General features: G+C 46.0%; 1 protein-coding gene across 3 annotated transcripts in view; it reads left to right on the top strand.

Annotated features, from left to right (window-relative positions):
- Positions 1-17,265, top strand: part of LOC117263599 (growth factor receptor-bound protein 10-like) — a 54,662-nt gene extending 37,397 nt beyond the window's left edge. For 2 of the 3 annotated variants that reach the window (XM_033637144.2, XM_033637145.2), the window contains 12 exons: positions 1,223-1,379; positions 3,881-3,996; positions 6,469-6,543; positions 6,982-7,119; positions 8,811-8,921; positions 11,139-11,237; positions 11,891-11,968; positions 13,844-13,960; positions 14,393-14,459; positions 14,609-14,696; positions 15,123-15,216; positions 15,893-17,265. In XM_033637144.2, coding sequence (XP_033493035.2) covers positions 1,223-1,379; positions 3,881-3,996; positions 6,469-6,543; positions 6,982-7,119; positions 8,811-8,921; positions 11,139-11,237; positions 11,891-11,968; positions 13,844-13,960; positions 14,393-14,459; positions 14,609-14,696; positions 15,123-15,216; positions 15,893-16,039 — 1,287 coding nt within the window. In that variant the 3' untranslated portion in view covers positions 16,040-17,265. Of the gene's footprint in view, positions 1-1,021; positions 1,043-1,222; positions 1,380-3,880; positions 3,997-6,468; positions 6,544-6,981; positions 7,120-8,810; positions 8,922-11,138; positions 11,238-11,890; positions 11,969-13,843; positions 13,961-14,392; positions 14,460-14,608; positions 14,697-15,122; positions 15,217-15,892 lie in introns of those variants that run through there. The other variant, XM_078175493.1, reaches the window with a different exon arrangement.
- The last annotated feature ends 555 nt before the right edge of the window (positions 17,266-17,820 follow it).

Genomic DNA, 17,820 nt, shown 5'->3' with positions numbered 1-17,820 from the left:
GGAGGGAGTCTTCTGGCTCTGCAGGGCCACAGAGCGCTGTGACGTTGTTTCTGGATGCATTCAAAGTCTCTCTTCATGTTGCCGTTCTGGTGTTTTGTGTCATTTCTGGGCCGCTGTCGCTGTCGTTTTTTGGTGTTTCCACTTTGTGTTGCCATTGTTCGACTTCATTTTCCGTACCACCACCCCCTCCGGCCCTTGCCCATCACTAGCTTTGTGTCTCAATTCATGTAATTTTCAACAGTTGTTGCCCGCTGGTTTTGTGCGATGTGTCGGGCAGCAGAATCCCTGCTGTGGACAGAAGATGTTGAGTATGTGGGTGTGTGAGGATACACACACAAACACACACACACACACACACACACACACACACACACACAATTTCTCTCTGATATTTGGAAGATAATCTGAGTCGCCTTTGTGGTTTGCAGCCACTTCCCCATGTTCGTTTGCCTGTTCGTGTTTGTGTTGTGCTGCATGTGTGAGCTGTGTGTGTGTGTGTGTGTGAGTCTGCTCATACAGTGGTGTGAAGCAGCTGGTCTGTGGTTCTCCGTGTAGCAACACACTCAGAGAAGACAAAACTACGCCCGGTTTAAATGTCTCTTTGGGCACTTTGCTGAAATGGTTCAAAATGGTGCAACAATGGGAGGAACTCTGGCGCTGAGCTGTGGCCACTTGCTGCTCCCAGTGGTGACATGTTTAAGGACAAAATGCAACACGTGTAAACGCACCGCGTTATTTCACCGTCGGAGTGTGAATATGTGGTTTGCTCTACTCTTCCGATTGTGGATATTCTTGCATGTGACAGGAAACATGTCACTGTGGTTTGTGTGCAAGCAGGTTTACACACATGTTCGCGGATGTGCGTGTGAGTAAGTTTGGTTGAGCTGCAGACAAAAGGGTTGAACTGAGCGCTCAGGGGGCCGGCCGACCTTTCCTGGACGTCATCCTATTTTTTTTTTAAAGCAGTTCTCATGTTGGAGTGATAGAATAATGTGAACAGGAGCTTTAACACTGGACTTGACAAATACACCTGGTTATGGAGGTAAATGTTGAAGCCTCTGATCCGTCACATTCTCCCTTTTCTCTGCGGATTCAAATTCCCGAAAGTGGCTCGGGATGCGTCACGCCCTCCGAACGTTGTTAGACTTTCTGCAGACTGTCACAACGCAACCCTCAGTGCTCTTATTTACATGTTCCGGTTATTATCCCCGTGTGTTTTCAGATAGTGAAGGTGTGGAGCGAGGATGGGGCCGGTAAGGTGGTGGAGATCCCGGCGGACATGACGGCCAGAGATGTGTGTCAGCTCCTGGTCTACAAGAGCCACTGTCTGGACGACAACGCCTGGACGCTGGTGGAGCATCACCCCATCCTTGGCCTTGGTAAGGATGTGTGTGTGTATACTGAATAACGTGGTGAGTGTGTTTGCATTCAGGTATGGCTTCGGCACACACTTGCATCTAAATTTATGGTCTTTTTGGCAGGAACGGACATAGATTCGACTTTTTGTGCATCTCCGTATCTGCGTTGGTTACATGCAGTGGTGTTGCAGTTTATGAAAAGGTGGTTAAACGTCAGTCTGACTTCCCGCCAGGTTAACCTCTGCTAATACGAGCCAAAATCTGTAGCGTTATCAGTTTCCAAACAGACCTTTCGTTTTAGCTTTTTCTGTAAAAGACCACGACTTAATGAAGCAAACTGTGACACATGCCAGGAAAATCTGTCACAAGCATTTACATCAACATTCAGAGAGTGTACAGAAGCCAAACTGCCTCTGCTACGTCCCTGTATACTTGTCTGTAGTGGGCTTTAAGGAGTATGCATCATTTCTGCAGGTGTGTTTCAGTCCTGTGTGCGTGTGCATGTGTGTCTATACCCCTTTTGTGTGTCTCTGCATGGTTGGGGATACTCTCTTGTGTGTACCCTCAGTGTGCATGTTCACTTGAGCATGGCACGAGTGCTTGTATGCCTTCTATACGGCGAGGCAAGGGAGGGAGGTGTGGTGGTCGTAGGATTAAGCATTTTCCATGTTCTGCTCACAAGCCTGTTCCCTCGCAATAATTCGCTCAGCGGGGGGAGAAAACAAAAAAGAGAAACACAGGACCCATGCTCCGCTTCTTCACTTCTGCCGTGTCCCCGTTTGAAGCTTTTTCTCTCGCTCTTTATTTATTTCTCCTCCGGGTCGGTCTTTGTCCTTTGTGAGGCTTTCCTACTCGCGAGTCGTATTTTTAGAGTCAAAGGATGGCTTTGTGCTTTGCTGCTTGATCTGCGTTTCTGGAAAAAAGTGCACTGGAGAGATGGAATGTGAGGTGAGGAGGGAGGGAGGGAAAAAGAGAGGGAGATGAGGGGAGAGAGGAGGAGAGACAGAGAGGGAGAGATCGAGGTGAGGGGGGGGGGGGGAGAGAGGGAGGAGGGAGAGGCCCGATCTAAAGCGTCATACCAGAGCTGCGAGGAGCCAATCGCCTCTCTGCATCGGACGAGCCCCTAGCCTTCCCGGCCAATCAATCTCTCCTTAACCCTCCACAGGAAATTCCCCTGCTTGCAGCCAGCGCACACAGACACACACACACACACAGACACACACACACACACAGACACACACAAATTCAAAAAGACTCAGACATTTCCACCCTGAAGCTGCAGCCAGGATCCTTTTTATAGCGACTGCAGTTTCACCAAAACATATGTACGAGTGTGTGTCTGTTCCTGTGTGTTTTGTCTCAATTAAACAAGACTCTGTGTGTGTGTGTGTGTGTGTGTGTGTGTGTGTGTGTGTGTGTGTGTGTCTGTGCAAAACTGGAACATCCTGTCACTATCTATTTCCAAGCAGCCTCACTGAGATCATATGCCCTGATCTTCAAGAAACAGAACACACGCGCACACACACACACACACACACACACACACACACAGAGGGAGAAAGTAATTGTGCCTCTGTGGTGCACAGTGAGCAGGTTAGGCCTGTGTGAGCTCTTAATGTGTGGTTGTGTGTTTGTCTGTGGCTTGTACTTTGCTTATGGCTTCACTGCTCTCAGCAATCAGCCTAAATACATGACATCATCTTCCTGCAATGCCCTCACCACCTCCTCCTCCTCCTCCTCCTCCTCCTCCTACCCCTCTCTCCATCTCATACCACTTCTCTCCACCTTCACCTCCTCCCCCCCGGCCTCATAGTGCCTCTTCTTTTCACAGCCCCCCCCCCGTTTTAGCCTTTTACTCTCGTGCTCGTCTCTTAGTAACAGGAGATTTTTTTTCTTGCTGCGTCATTGTATACAGTAACTGGTGATGTGTTTGTGCCTCACACAACATGCAGTTTTTAAGGTGAGAACGGCCAACTGTGACCTTTATTGTGAATTCATGTCATTGAGAGTTATGAGATTTAACAAAGGTGGTTAACTCCTCGGTGTTGCAGACAGTTCTCTCCATTTTATACGAATTTCCAGTGAAAAATGGGGAAAAGATTTTTTTAAGTACCAGGTAGCATCACACTGACATGTAAAAGTTGTTGTTTCCTGCTGCTCGAGGACACTGTTTGAAACAATTTACAGTAAACCAGGTCCTCTGGCAACAAGGCCGTCTCAGAATATGCTTTCAATATTAAAAAGAGAAGAGAACCGTGAAGAGAAAGAGGGAGAGGAAATGCATGCAGAAGAGCTGCTTGTTATGCTGCACATCAGCCTTAAAGAAAGAGAGAACAATGAGCAGTGAAACTACAGTTAGAGTGTCGGTTATATTCTTATGGTGCTCCTGAATATTAAAACAAGTCAGCCCTGAAGCAGTGTACACTGATCCTAACATCTGTTTGCCTCTGGTTTCATCCCCGAGGAGAACATGACCCGGCTGAGGTGACTAACACTGTGGGTCTGTCTGTGTCCTCGTGCAGAGCGGTGTCTGGAGGACCATGAGCTGGTGGTTCAGGTTCAAGCCTCCATGAGCAGCGACAGTAAATTCCTCTTCAGGAAGAACTATGCCAAATATGAATTCTTCAGGAACCCCCTGGTGAGTCTCTTGCATCCCTAAAAAGTCATCTCTGTGACTGCCTTGGTTTAGCACGCACCCCTACACACACATCGCCTCACACACACACATGATGCCTTGCAGACACACACACACACACACACAGCTGGGGTTCAGAAGATTTTCCAACCTTGATATTTTTGGATCGGAGCTGCTGATCGCTAACATGTCATGCTAACATTCCAGATTTTTACATTTGGTTCTCTTCAGCCAAATGTTGGAAGAATTACTCGGTGTATTTCAACACTGTGTTTTTATGAGGAAGCCTGGCTGTAGCACTGAAAAATATTCTAGGGAGGCACCAATATGGATTTTTTTCAACTGATACCCATAATCAATAATTACCTACTTCTCATGGCCGATAACCGATAATGTCACATGTTTGTATTTTAAAAATAAGTGTTTAACCTGTAGTAGAACAGCCATGCTACTGATTCACCTCACACATTAACACTCAACTCAGACAAACAAGCAGCTGTGTCACACACACACACACACACACACACACACACACACGCACGCACGCAGCCAGAGAGGTAACGATACAGATAATTACTAACTGTAGCATCACACGGTTAGCGGTTATTAATAAGTTTAACAGCAGAGTTGAGCCTTTAAAAGCTTTGTGTTGGATCTTAGCCGCTGCTGCTAATTAGCTCGTGCTAACACTCTGGAGACTGTCCTTCAGCGCTGCGTCTAACCTGTGTTGGGCAGTCGGAGATCAGACTCTCAGTGCAGTCCTGCTGTCTTCCTCTGAAACTGTGAAAGACGTCCACACCGTGACATGTTTCACCCTCTCGACAGCGTGCTGCAGTTGTTCTTCTTCTTCTTCAGTGTTTATTGGCAGCTCGCAAACCAAGTTTTAAGGCACATGTACCTCCACCCACTGTGTCGGGTGTGTAGATGCTGCCCGTGTTAAGTCAATGAAAGCTGTCTGGCTTCGTATTATTGGCTATAATTTTAATTATCGGAATAATGCATGATAATTAAAATGTCCCATTATCGGCCTGATATGTATTGTGCATCCGTAAAATATTCCCTCAAAGTCTTTATTGATCAGGGTTCCCAGGGTCATGAAATTTCTGGAAGTTTTATGACATTAGTTTTTCAGGCCTGAATATGGTTTGGAATTAGGGCTGTGCGATATGACGATATGTATCACGTGACGAGATGAATAAAGAATGTTTATCGTTTCACACGTTTATATCGTTGTGACGCAAATTACACTTTTTACAGCAATATTTTTCATCATTTGGAGTCTGTCCATCTTTTGCACGGATCTCACTGATAAATTACTCTTCTTGGCTTTTTAATTCGCGAAGCTTTTACGGCACTTACAGTAACATAACAAGTTTATATAACTCCGCTGTCTGTCTCTGCTGCGCTGCACACACTGAGAGAGCAGAGACGCAACAAGACGGCGACAATATTCAGACCAAATCGGGGGGGGGGGGGCAACTTCTTATTCATTGGATTAAAATGTGCTATATATCGTGATATGTATCGTTATCAGGATATGAAATGACCTATATCGTGATATGAGATTTTGGTCATACCGTCCAGCCCTATTTGGAATTAACAGACTGTTTTGGAAAAGTTTTGGAATACTCCTCGTCTTGTTTATTGTTTAAAACAGTGGTTCCCAACTGATGGGTCACGGTCCAAAAGTGGGTCGCAGGTCTGTTCAGAATGGACTGCAACTGTCCAAATTCTATCATTTATCACTGATACAATATCAGTCTAACATAATACACAGTGCTTTCTTTGTCGTCTCTGAGGATACACGTTTGGTGGGTTGGTGTGTCGCTGTCTTCGTCGTCCTGCTGAAGCTCCATCTGCTTTTGCACTCACCTGAAGTCTGTTTGGGTAACAGCGTGAGTTGAAATCTAATAGGCAAAGCTGTTCATTTAAGTTTAAGGACACAGAGCCGCCTCTGGCAGCCAGCGAGTCAGCCTTAGCCGGTTTGCGTGGCATCTTCTGCTGATGTGGACTCAGCATGGGGCTCTGCTGTTGCGTGCTGGCCGGGGATACGGTGACATTATTGCCGTGGTGATTTAGGTGTGTGTCAGAGCCAGCAGGTGACCTCAGCTCTGTGGTAATGAGCACAGTAAAACACCAGAGTGCTGGCCGCGGCCTGTCAATCACGCTAAGAGTAGCGCTGCTGGCTAAAGGGGATTACATCAGCGGGTGAGATCATACTGCATCTACTCCCAGGCTGGAGTGCCCTCTCTTTCTCTCCTTCTCTCCTCCTCTCCTCATCTCCTCATCTACCTCTCTAGCCCCCACCACTCTGTCTCTGAGTCCTTGTGCTCATCAGACACACACACACACACACACTCACAATGAGACGTATTCTGCATAGAGAAACACTACCCCATTCTGAGCTTGCATATGCACTATGTGGTTTCTAGTGCTTCTCACACACTCATTCTCTGTCTGTGTTTTTCCATCCAGAACTTTTTTCCAGAGCAGATGGTGGCGTGGTGTCAGGAGTCTGATGGCTCAATCCCTCAGTCACAGCTCTTACAGGTGAGGCAATAACTCAGTGAGGGGACATCTTGAATAGCACACTTGATTCACGACCTAAGACTTCACTTAAACACCAAATTAATCCTATATCTAATTATAATCCTCAACCTAAATCCTGACTCTGAAAAAAAGAGTGAGAGCAGGAAGATGCTCCTACTCTGGAGGATTTGATCTTTGTGAGGACATCTGGCAGTCCAAAAATATGCATGCACACACACTGTCCCTGAAATCTGCTAATTACATTCACCCACTGTTGTTGCTGCCAGATTTTTAGGAATGTAGACAAAAACCTGCCTCACGATCTCCAACCACGATCGTTTTTTAATCACTCGTGAACATGCAGTTTCCAGGATGAAACACAAACATTTGTGTTTTGGTACATTGAGTTCCCGTGCAGCAGTGTTCCCAACAGATGCTGTCTGTGTGTTTTTTCTGCAGAACTTTCTGAACTCCAGCAGCTGTCCTGAGATCCAGGGTTATCTGTACGTGAAGGAGCCCGGACGCAGGTCCTGGAAGAAACTCTACATGTTCCTGCGACGCTCTGGGCTCTACTACTCCACTAAAGGAACATCCAAGGTGATGAGTTACAGCTGTACTGATGCTTTCAGACCTAGAGTTGTCTCCTTCGGTCTGAATCAGGGACTAATTTTCGAAGATCAAAGTGCTGATCTTCCGATTAGTGGACAACCCTAACTAGCCACAGCCACTGAAACTGGTATGAGGGAGGTCAAATTGGTGGGGATGGTTTCGACCGGCACATTTCATGACTGACAAACTACTTGAGTTGCTAATTTTCAAGTTTTCTCTGCTTCATTTTATTTGCAGTTGCAACATCACAGTTTTTCTGTCACCTCGGATAACCTCAACTTCTTTTTTAGATTGTCATAACTTAATTTTGCCTAAGCAAAATAACAAAGTGATGAAAAAGCTTGTCGTAGGGAACATACAGGTTTTATAACGAGCTTAGAAAACATCAGTCCGCAGACTTTGAGGATGTTATGTGTACATGGGAAAAGGATATTGGAATATCTATCAACAGGAAAGCTTGAACAAAAGCAGCACAGTCATGGTACTCCACAGCCCGAGACATGGAGAAACAATTAATTTTACTAAGAAAAATAAATAGCAACTATTGGACTCCTTCGAAAATGTCAAGGCTGGGGCTCAGGGAGGATGATGGCTGTTGGAGATGAAACAAAAAGTAACGTTGACAGGAAGTGACCACCATGAGACGGCGTATCATCTCTAGTCAACAACTCTCTGTGCTTCTGATCTGTAACGTCGACAGGAAGTGACCGCCATGAGACGGCGTATCATCTCTAGTCAACAACTCTCTGTGCTTCTGATCTGTAACGTCGACAGGAAGTGACCGCCATGAGACGGCGTATCATCTCTAGTCAACAACTCTCTGTGCTTCTGATCTGTAACGTTGACAGGAAGTGACCACCATGAGACGGCGTATCATCTCTAGTCAACAACTCCCTGTGCTTCTGATCCGTAACGTCGACAGGAAGTGACCGCCATGAGACGGCGTATCATCTCTAGTCAACAACTCCCTGTGCTTCTGATCCGTAACGTCGACAGGAAGTGACCACCATGAGACGGCGTATCATCTCTAGTCAACAACTCTCTGTACTTCCATTATGATTTGCAACTTTTCACTTAGTTTGTGGCTGAATATAATTTGTAGCTTCTTAAAATCTGAATGATAGTGATGGAGCACCTGCTGCAGCAAGCCAGCATGCCATCTACGGCCATTTTGACTCTACCAGCGGATATCACCACAAGCCGACTGGCTTTTCAAACAGGTGACGTGCTTTACGTTCTGAAACTAGCCGCCAGCGATTTGACCAGCCGAGTTGCAGCTGACATCATTAGCCAGCTTGAGTCAACTTTTCTCTGCAACGTTATAAAACGGTTTTGTCTCGTCGAAAATCTCTGGTCTGACCTGGGCCTTACGTGTCAGTCGATATCTCTGGGTCCTGTATCTGCTCTGTGTGCATTATATAATTGTTTATGGTAAGAGGATAAGACGCATAAGACGCAATATGACGTGGTATAGATGTGGCATGACAGCCTGAGTGACACACTGCCAAGAAGAATGTGCTCATCCTTTTGCTTTTCCTTCCTATTATTATTCTTTGCTTTGATTTTAAAAGTTGTAAGTTTGTAATGTACCATTTAAAGCAATAAGAAGTTTAATCATATAAATAAAGCTTGTTGCTGACCTGACATCTCTTTCCCTTTGCTTCCCCACAACTTCACAGGAGCCTCGACACCTGCAGCTGCTGTCAGACCTGGAGGACAGCAACATCTTCACCATCATCACAGGAAGAAAACTCCACAACGCTCCCACAGACTACCAGTTCTGCATCAAGGTAACACATGAGAAATCACTGCAACCTGAGCAGCTCAGTTGATCCATTGCTGGAGACTGGTATTCATAAAAAAACTGAATAAACCTGCTGGGTTGGTTTGATTGGTTCATTATTTGACTTTTTACCATGAAAGAAGAGAAACTGTGTCATCGAGCCGTCCTGTCACTGGCTGTTACGTGATCTTAACAGATGCACCTGCTTCCTCTTTGCATATATTGTGTCTTGTGTGTGTGTGTGTGTGTGTGTGTGTGTGTGTGTGTGTGTGTGTGTGTGTCAGAGGACACAAGGGTTAAAATGCCCAGCGGGGGTTCAAACACACACTCAGCACTGTGTGTCCCACTCCAGGAGTAATCTGTGGTGGGTCACCTGCTGATCTGGGATAAGCCCACTGGGATAAGCCAGGATGGTACAGGGAATCTGGCCCGCCTAACCCCCTCACCTCACTCACACACACACACACACACACACACACACAAAACAACCAGTGTGTCAGATGCTGTCAGCGGGGGTGACGGTGCAGGGTTGTGTAAGGGATTTTACTTGGCGGCTGGGGGTGGCTGGATTGTTGCTATGGTGACATGAATTAATTTATCGGTAGGGGTTGTATCTAAGGAGCAGTGTGTCTAACGTCCTTGTTACTGACGAAGGGGAAAGGAGAGAGTCTGTGCTGTGATACTGGTCCTCACCAGCTGGACTTTGATATACTGGTTTTCGCAATGAGGACGCAATAAACTCAGTCGGTTATTGTCTGTCAGAGGTGTCACCTGGTACAAGGGAAATACATGACAAGCTTATAGTCTTAGAAATAATGTCCTTGTCTGACAGAAAAAAAACCACTTCAGTCAGGAACACTTTAGTCAAAGAAAACTTATTTCCATTTGCAGTATTATATTTGGTGGTATGGCTCTATTTTGGGGCCTCTCAGCCTTTTCTTGGGCCTGCACAGAAAGCCTCCTCCATGCGCCCAGGTCGAAAGCCTTAAGGCGGAGAGAGCATGCCTCTCTGCCCTTCAACATACAAATGAGGACAGTCTGTGGCAGAAAGAGCAAACCTCTCTGCCCTTCAACATACAAATGAGGACAGCCTGTGGCAGAAAGAGCAAACCTCTCTGCCCTTCCATGCGCCTACATGAAAAGCCTAAGGCAGAGAGAGCAGCAGCAAAGACCCCCCAGGAACAGAACAGAGCAGCATCATTGACAAACAGAAATGACATTGATAAGTCAGACACAACATGAAAAGGAGGAGCTGGGGTGGAGGCGGGTTGCAACAACGCGGTCTCACACCGCAGTTGTCGAAATCCAGCGCTCGGGTAGAGACTGCCTGCGTCAGACACTGTTGAAAAAAGCAGTCCTTTCAGGCATGATATATGGGCAGCTGCTTTTATAGTTTAACGGCACTCAGAGGCATCGGGGGAAACGGGGCAGAACAAGAACAAAAGTTTAGGCAACAAAAGTCCAAGCAGAATGGGTGGGAGAGGTGGTGGATGGGTCCAACAAAACCGACTTTCACCCAAGAGGGCGGTGTTCGTGTCCCATAAGATTCTAAAGCCAAACCATGTTCTTTTTTCCTAGACCCAACCACATGCGTTAAAAACGTCAATTTGCTTTGTTGTACTGACATAGTGCTTTTATTTTGAAAGAGACTGAATGTAAATGGTACATTTCTTGTGGAAACATAAGTGTATCTTGAAAGAAGACACCCAAGAATGTCAACAACCAGCACACCCAGGTTACCTTTCACATAGTATCTGGATGTAGAAGGTCCATGACCAAATGTTGATATGCGTGAGAATGTGTTGATTGCATAGCGGCTTGCAGAGGAAGCAGCAACAGTAGGAAGGCCAGAGCAGTTTAAATAGGACGCCCTGAACGAGATTCACCAATTGGTTGCATAGAAAGGAATCATGTGATCTATCAGCTGACTGCCTTCCATCAATCAGCTGCTCCATCAGTTGACAATTTAAACTAAATTATAAAAGTATTGTATATGATATGCATTTGATTGCATACAATGTTCCACTGATCAACACAAGTCACTCTCAGTCTTTGCACTGAGTTGTAAAACAGCAGTGTTAACATTGTGCTGTGGTCTTACCCTGCCATGTCACAGGTCTGATGGTCTCTATGTGTTGAAAACTGGAATGCCAGAAACCACAGAAGAGGCCTTTCATGTTCATGATGATCTAATGCCCCACTGTGTCTTCTGTTTGGTTCACAGCCCAGCAAAGTGAGGAGTGACTGCAAGGAGCTGAAGATGCTGTGTGCTGAGGACGAACAGAGCAGGACCTGCTGGATGACTGCCTTCAGACTGCTCAAAGTACTTCCTTTACCTTCATACGTTGGTATTGGATTTAGAGGGATAGTTCGCATCTTTTCAAGTGGGGTTGTATGGGGTACTTATCCATAGTCAGTGTATTACATACAGTAGACGTCAGTTGGAGAAGCAGGCTGGAGTCTGACATGGAAGCTAAGCAACGTGCTGATGTGGAGGGGTAGCAACGGTTAGCTAGCAGCTAACTGGTACCATGGTGGACAACTTTACAGCTCTGTACATTTGGTCCGTCCAAAAAGTCATGGCTGTGGATGTAGATTTCTCCATGTTGTTACCGGCTTCTTCTTCTGTTTCTGGGGTGGAAACTGTGGAGCATGCTCAGAACGCCTCGGCCAGTTAGGGTCTGGTTGACTGGTTTACATGTATTTTGAAAGTCCAGTTTTAGATGAACTAACACAATGAATTGATTTCTCTAATGTCATGTAAACGTACTGTGTCTGTAGATCAGTAACCCATATGACCCCACTTTAAAAGATCTGAACTGTCCCTTTAAATCCAAGGCTGTCAGTGATATTACCATACAGTTCAGGCTACTTGGTATCAAACCTAATAGTTATTCAATAGGTAAATTGTGTTACTTGATTTGTGAGCTCTTGGAAACTCGCGTTGACGCCGTCTCTCCTCTTGTCTCCTCACAGTATGGGATAGTACTGTATCAGAGCTACAACGGTCCCCAGCAGAGGAAGTCTAACCTCTCACCTTTCTCTGCTCCTGTGGTGAGTATCTGTTCCGTGACGTCACCCCTCTTACAACCCCTCTTTACAACCCAGCCAACACCAGTCCACATTGATCCATTAATGAGCTGATGGTGAATTGGAGTCACTCTCCCTGTGCCACGGTCTCTTTAACATGAAACACTGTGTGCTGGATCACTTTTCCATTTAGCGTAAGAAGGATTTGTTAAATGTTAAATGTTAAATCTTAGTTATTTACAGGAGTTTACATAATACACACACACACACGTATGGTGTTAAATCCTGCACACACAACAAAAAGAAACCTGCACACTGGTATGTTGTGTTACGCTGAGATTAATTAACTCACAGCAGGAGGTGTTTCATGTTCAGACCAATGACTGTAAAGGGAGTGGACGATGCTTTTCCACTTCCTCTCACTGCACAAAAAGGAAGCCAGAGTATCTTGCGCTGAAGTCAAGTTCCTGCTCACACACCCGTCCTACCAATCATGAGCAGAGCCACTGATCTTGAGCACACTGATTGGCACACACAGCTGTCGCTTGTGACGTCAAAGTCACTTTTATAGCATCAAATAACTAATTAAAACCAAACTAATCTGAAAAATGAACACTCAACCATCAGCATGATAACAGCTACCTAAATGACAGGAACCATCCTCAGGAAAAATCTAATCTACCGTTTATTTATCTATTGTATGTATCCTGCAGTAATCAGTGTGTAGCTGCTGCCATGTTGAGGCAGAGGGTACTGTCTGTAGCTCTGGTTGAGGGTGAGAGGCTGTCAGCAGATAAACAGAGATCTGTGTGGGTACATGAGACCCTAAAAAAGAGGCTGGATCATGGGGAGTACCACCAGTTGGTCCAGGAGCTTCTCCTCCATCATGGACATTTACAGGCAGATTTTAGGATGACTCAGGGGCAGTTTGACAACCTGCTGTCTATCATCAGGCCGTATAGCTCTGGGTATCCAGCAACTGCTACCACCAGTTTCTCCTGCATTGTTTACCAACTGTAAACTTGTTGTCGTGACCACCACAGAAGGGCCGCCTCTCAAATCACCCGACTGGTCAATGGGAAAAAGATGACAAAAATTAGATAACATGGGGCGAAAACGCCAGGCACCTTGAGCACAGAAACGCAAGGCGCGTCACAGCGCAAAAACCACGAGCAAAGATCTTCATTCTCATAATAAACAATTACAAAAAGGCGCCTCCAGCTGCTAAAACACGTTCTGTGTGACTGGGACCTAAGATGGCTGGAGAGGAAAACTCAGAGTTGACTGAGCGAGTTGATAACCAGCTTCGTGATAGCGGTCATCCAAACAGCCAGTGTTAGGGTTAGTGAAGCCAGATAAACAAAAGATATCCTGGGTAAGTTAAACTGGCTTCGTAGTACAGGTCTCAGCGGGTGATGGAGCACTTCATTTTTGGGGCGCTGTCATGTCCACATTGATTATACAGTCTGTTGCTGGAATGAAGTGTTCTCCATGAACATGTTATCCTTTGTCTGCAGTCCATAAATAAATCATATCACAAAGGTCTCATAAAGTGTAATGTTAGTGACAGAATGTAGAAAAAGTTTGTAACTTTTTGAACATAATATTATAGATCCTGTAAATTCTGCTCAGACAGAAGCGCAGTTGTTTAATTGACTTGATATTCAGATGAAGGACAAGTTTTCGTAACAAAAGAAAATCTGAGAGCCAGCAGAGCCTTGTGCTTTTCCTCATGTGTGGACTGACTGAAGTGGGTCTGTGTGCAGACAGGATTTGTCATGCCCCAGTGAGTGCGTCTGGCTTGTTTGACCTCTGACCCTTGTCTTCCCCCCACCTCACCCATCACCACCCCTTGCTCCTTGTGTACCCCCTCCCCCACCCTGCCACGTCTCCTTACAGCGGAGTGTATCTGAGAATTCCCTGGTCGCCATGGACTTTTCCGGGCGGACCGGACGCGTCATCGACAACCCCGTTGAGGCTCAGAGTGCTGCCCTGGAGGAGGGACAGACCTGGAGGGTAAGACGGGGGATGATACGTGGGGAGGAAAAGAAATCTGAAGCCAAACATGGACAGATTTGAGCTCCAGTCATGTCATTGTATCATTAACTTTCCCTTAGTTTAGTTTTCTGTTAGACTCTGATCTCCCCTGTCGTACTGTATGTTTTGTCACAAGTCATCTGAGATCACAGTTTGTCTTTCACACACATCTTTGAACAGTATCATTGTGCAGAAGCCTTTTCCATTTTGAATTCAGTAATCTTTCCCCTGCATCACCTGCAGCAGCTCCACTTAACTGCTGCTGAGATCACAGTTACTGCAGAGCATTGTAATGTTTGTTCACTGTACTGACTGTTTCAGCATATTTCAGTGTGCCATGGAGGTATGACGAGTCAAAAACAATGTGTTGTTACCTCATGATAATGAATATGTGCCCTTTCTTCCACATAGAAACGGAGCCAGCGTATGAATGTCCTGGGCAGTCCCAGCCCGCTGCACCCATCCTCTCTGAGCACAGGTACGCTCACTTTAGACCACTAACAAAAATGCATAATTGAAATAGGCCCCAAGTGTTCAGTTTTGCTTGCCCCGCCCTGGTGAAGTGATAATGAATATATAAATATAAGCAAAATCTCAAACACTGAGTCGCAGATGTTTGTCTCTCAGTGATCCACAGGACACAGGTGTGGTTTCACGGTCGCATCATGAGAGAGGAAGCCCACAAAATGATCATCCAACAAGGCCAAGTAGACGGGTAAGAACAACTGTATGAGTGTGAAAAGGTTGGGAGGCTGGTGTGAACATTTTGTGATGTGATGTGATCTCGTGTGAAATGCAGTAGAAAGCTCCAGAAAATGAGGCCAGTGAAGTGAAGATTATCTTGTCAAACGAGAAGTGCGTGAAGAAAATGTGAAAAATAGAGACGTCACTGCTGCCGAGAAAAGCTTAGATCTCTAAATGTTGGTGTCTAAAATCAGCTTTTTGGTTTGACAGTCGTACATTTTAGCCTAGTGGATTAAGATAAGGTTCTCAAAGAGCCACAGCTCCCTCAACTCATGCAGAAGCATATATTTGAACTGTAATAGTATAAAACCCACCCCAAGATATATTAGTGATATATATATATGTATATATTTCATGCAGAAGATTAACCATTTCTCTCTAATGTTCTGTGTGTCAGGTTATTCCTGTTGCGGGACAGTCAGAGTAACCCCAAGGCATTCGTGCTTACCTTGTGCCACCACCAGAAGATCAAGCACTTCCAGATCCTACCGGTCAGTCACATTACTTTTCTAAATGCTCTGAGATACAGATTCATCTGATGGTATAAACTTACAAGACTCATTTGGCTACCACAACCCACCATTTTCCAAAGCATACCATGTCTTTTTAAGGTTTGACAAGAAGGTTTCTTCCTTCTGGGCAGCCATTTGTTTGAATTTATTTTGTTACAGTAAAGGAATAACGAAATGTTTCAATGGGCCAGTTCGCCTGAATTATATCATACTTCTACTACTTCAACATACTTCAGGCGTCTTCGGACCAAATAGTTCTGGGGCCTACCTTAGAGGAACTGCCTACCAGGGAGCCGAGAACTACAGACTTTCAATGGCTGTAGTTTAAGGCTGCCCCCCTAACAGTCAACCAAACGTGAGTCGACCAGAAAGGTCATTAGTCGGCAAGATTTCATTGGTCGCTTAGTCACAGAAAACAAAACAAGCAAACAAACGTGATGCTCTATCAGGAGCTGCACCTTGTCAGAATAAATCCAAACCTATATGACTGGACCATGTGTGACTTTAATTTGAAAGGAAAGACACAGGAAGTGTCCACGCAAGACTAGGACTAGGAAAATTCTTAGTCAGGGTGCAGCCCTAAAAAGAAAGTACACATCTTGTTGTCATGTGATGGTTAACTGTCCTCTCTCCTCCCTCTGTCTCTGGTCTGAAGTGTGAGGAGGACGGTCAGGTGTTCTTCAGCCTCGATGACGGCACCACCAAGTTCACCGATCTGATCCACCTGGTGGAGTTTTACCAGCTCAACAGAGGAGTGCTGCCCTGCAAGCTCAAACACCCCTGTACCGCCGTGGCCTTGTGACACTCCACACCCCCAACACTTCCACCCCTTTTTTGCACACCTCTCACCCTGAGATCCCACCCCCCCATCTGCCCCTCCCTCACCAACGCAATGAGGTCGAGAAAAGTTAGGTCGAGATTCGGGGATGTGAACAACTCAGCTGGCACTGGTGGTTTGACTTCTCCAGTGCGCCGGTGCTTATCTCAGCCTTACCGCTGCTTGGATGTTTGAATGTGAACCGTTCAGACAGCTCAAGCGTGCAGATTGTGGACCCAGCAGTCGCCCAACTCCTGCGATGTTGTCATGGAGACTCAATTGTTTTGTCATTGCCATTTTGACCCTGGAGAGACACCATACGTTAGCTAAGGTTCAGCAGGAGTGCTGCGGGTCTCCTGGATGGATACCTCCCTCAGAGTCCCTCACCCTTCAACTCTCCCTCCAGCCTCCCTCATCCTCCAGGCCTGATAAGCTGTGGTGCCCGCCCCACCCTCGCCCCTTCATGGGCGGGGAGCGCCACCCTCTGACTTCCTCATCAATCATCAGGGATGGATGGGAACCTCTCTGGGTCTTATCAAACTCGATCCAGGAGTTTTCTCAACCTGTGCAGTCCAGTCTGGATAAGCTGACACCCTGCCCCCCGCCTCCAACCCCAACACCCGAGCGAACTCGATGCGGCCTCTCTGCTGTGTCCTGTCCCACAATCCCTTGGTGCAACCCCGATTCCCGCCTCTCCTCCTCCACAGGAGCTCAGAGAAAAGTAAGGAGAGAAGAGAGAAGTAGCTAAAGGCAAGACGAGCAGAGCAGTGGAGGGTTTGCTGAAAGGACAGAGGAATGTGTATCAGGAAGGCTGAACGAGCCTCTCTTGTAGAGTTGATTACTTGATGTCATTTTAATGCTGTTTTATTACTGTTGATTCAATGCAGAACTAGTTTTGCACTCCCGGGCGGACAGACAACAGCTGTTCCCTCTAGCTAAATGAAGCTGCCTGCTCTCTGTTCGTCGTCCTCCTCCTCCACCACCCCCCTTCTGAAAAGCATGCATGTGAATTTCCAGCAGTTCTGATTGGATTACAGTGGCGTGGGAGCAAAGAGAGTCAGGGCTGATTATGCAGTGCCTTTCAGGAAGGCTTGGGGATATCTTGGACCTCCGTGTGGCTCGAACCAACACGGCCACACTTTGGTGAAAACAACTGTGCGTCTCAAGACCATAAGGAAGAGGAGGAAGACTGTTAAATAGACTCCTGAAAAGTGCGTCCACCCCAAGCTTCTACCGTTTTTTAAGATTTGAAAGGGTTACATCTGTTGGTGAATTTGTCTTTGAATGTCATTTTCTTTTCCTAAGTCTGTTCTGAGCTCACTGCTTGCACATGTTGATTATTGATTTGATATCGATGGGTTGGAGCTGTCGTGTTCGGATCCTGACCACTGTTCCCTCTCTCCACAAAAGACAAATCAACAAAAGCACTCCCATAACGTTTTTCTTTTTGTTTGTTTTGGTATGGAATTGATCAAATGACTTGAAATGTGAACTCAGTTGATTGTGTGTCAGCATGCAGTGGAACGAGATTCACTTGCCTTAAGTGAAAGTTGTTATCCTTGTGTATGAAATTGAAGCTATATTTTAATGCACATACGGTAACGTATTTCAGATTTCAAGTGGGTGGAGTAACATCGAGAGCGTTAGTGGTGATCTTAAATGGACAGTTTAACATTTTTGGACTTTCTCACTTCCTTGCCAAGAGTTAGATGCTCAGAGTGATACCACTCATGACTGTGAGCTGAATATGAAGCTACTGCCATCAG

The sequence above is a fragment of the Epinephelus lanceolatus genome, chromosome 16 (assembly GCF_041903045.1).
Source record: "Epinephelus lanceolatus isolate andai-2023 chromosome 16, ASM4190304v1, whole genome shotgun sequence".
NCBI classification, from domain to species: domain Eukaryota; kingdom Metazoa; phylum Chordata; class Actinopteri; order Perciformes; family Serranidae; genus Epinephelus; species Epinephelus lanceolatus.
Note: the sequence above shows the minus strand (reverse complement) of the source record. Positions and strands in the feature narration are given on the sequence as shown.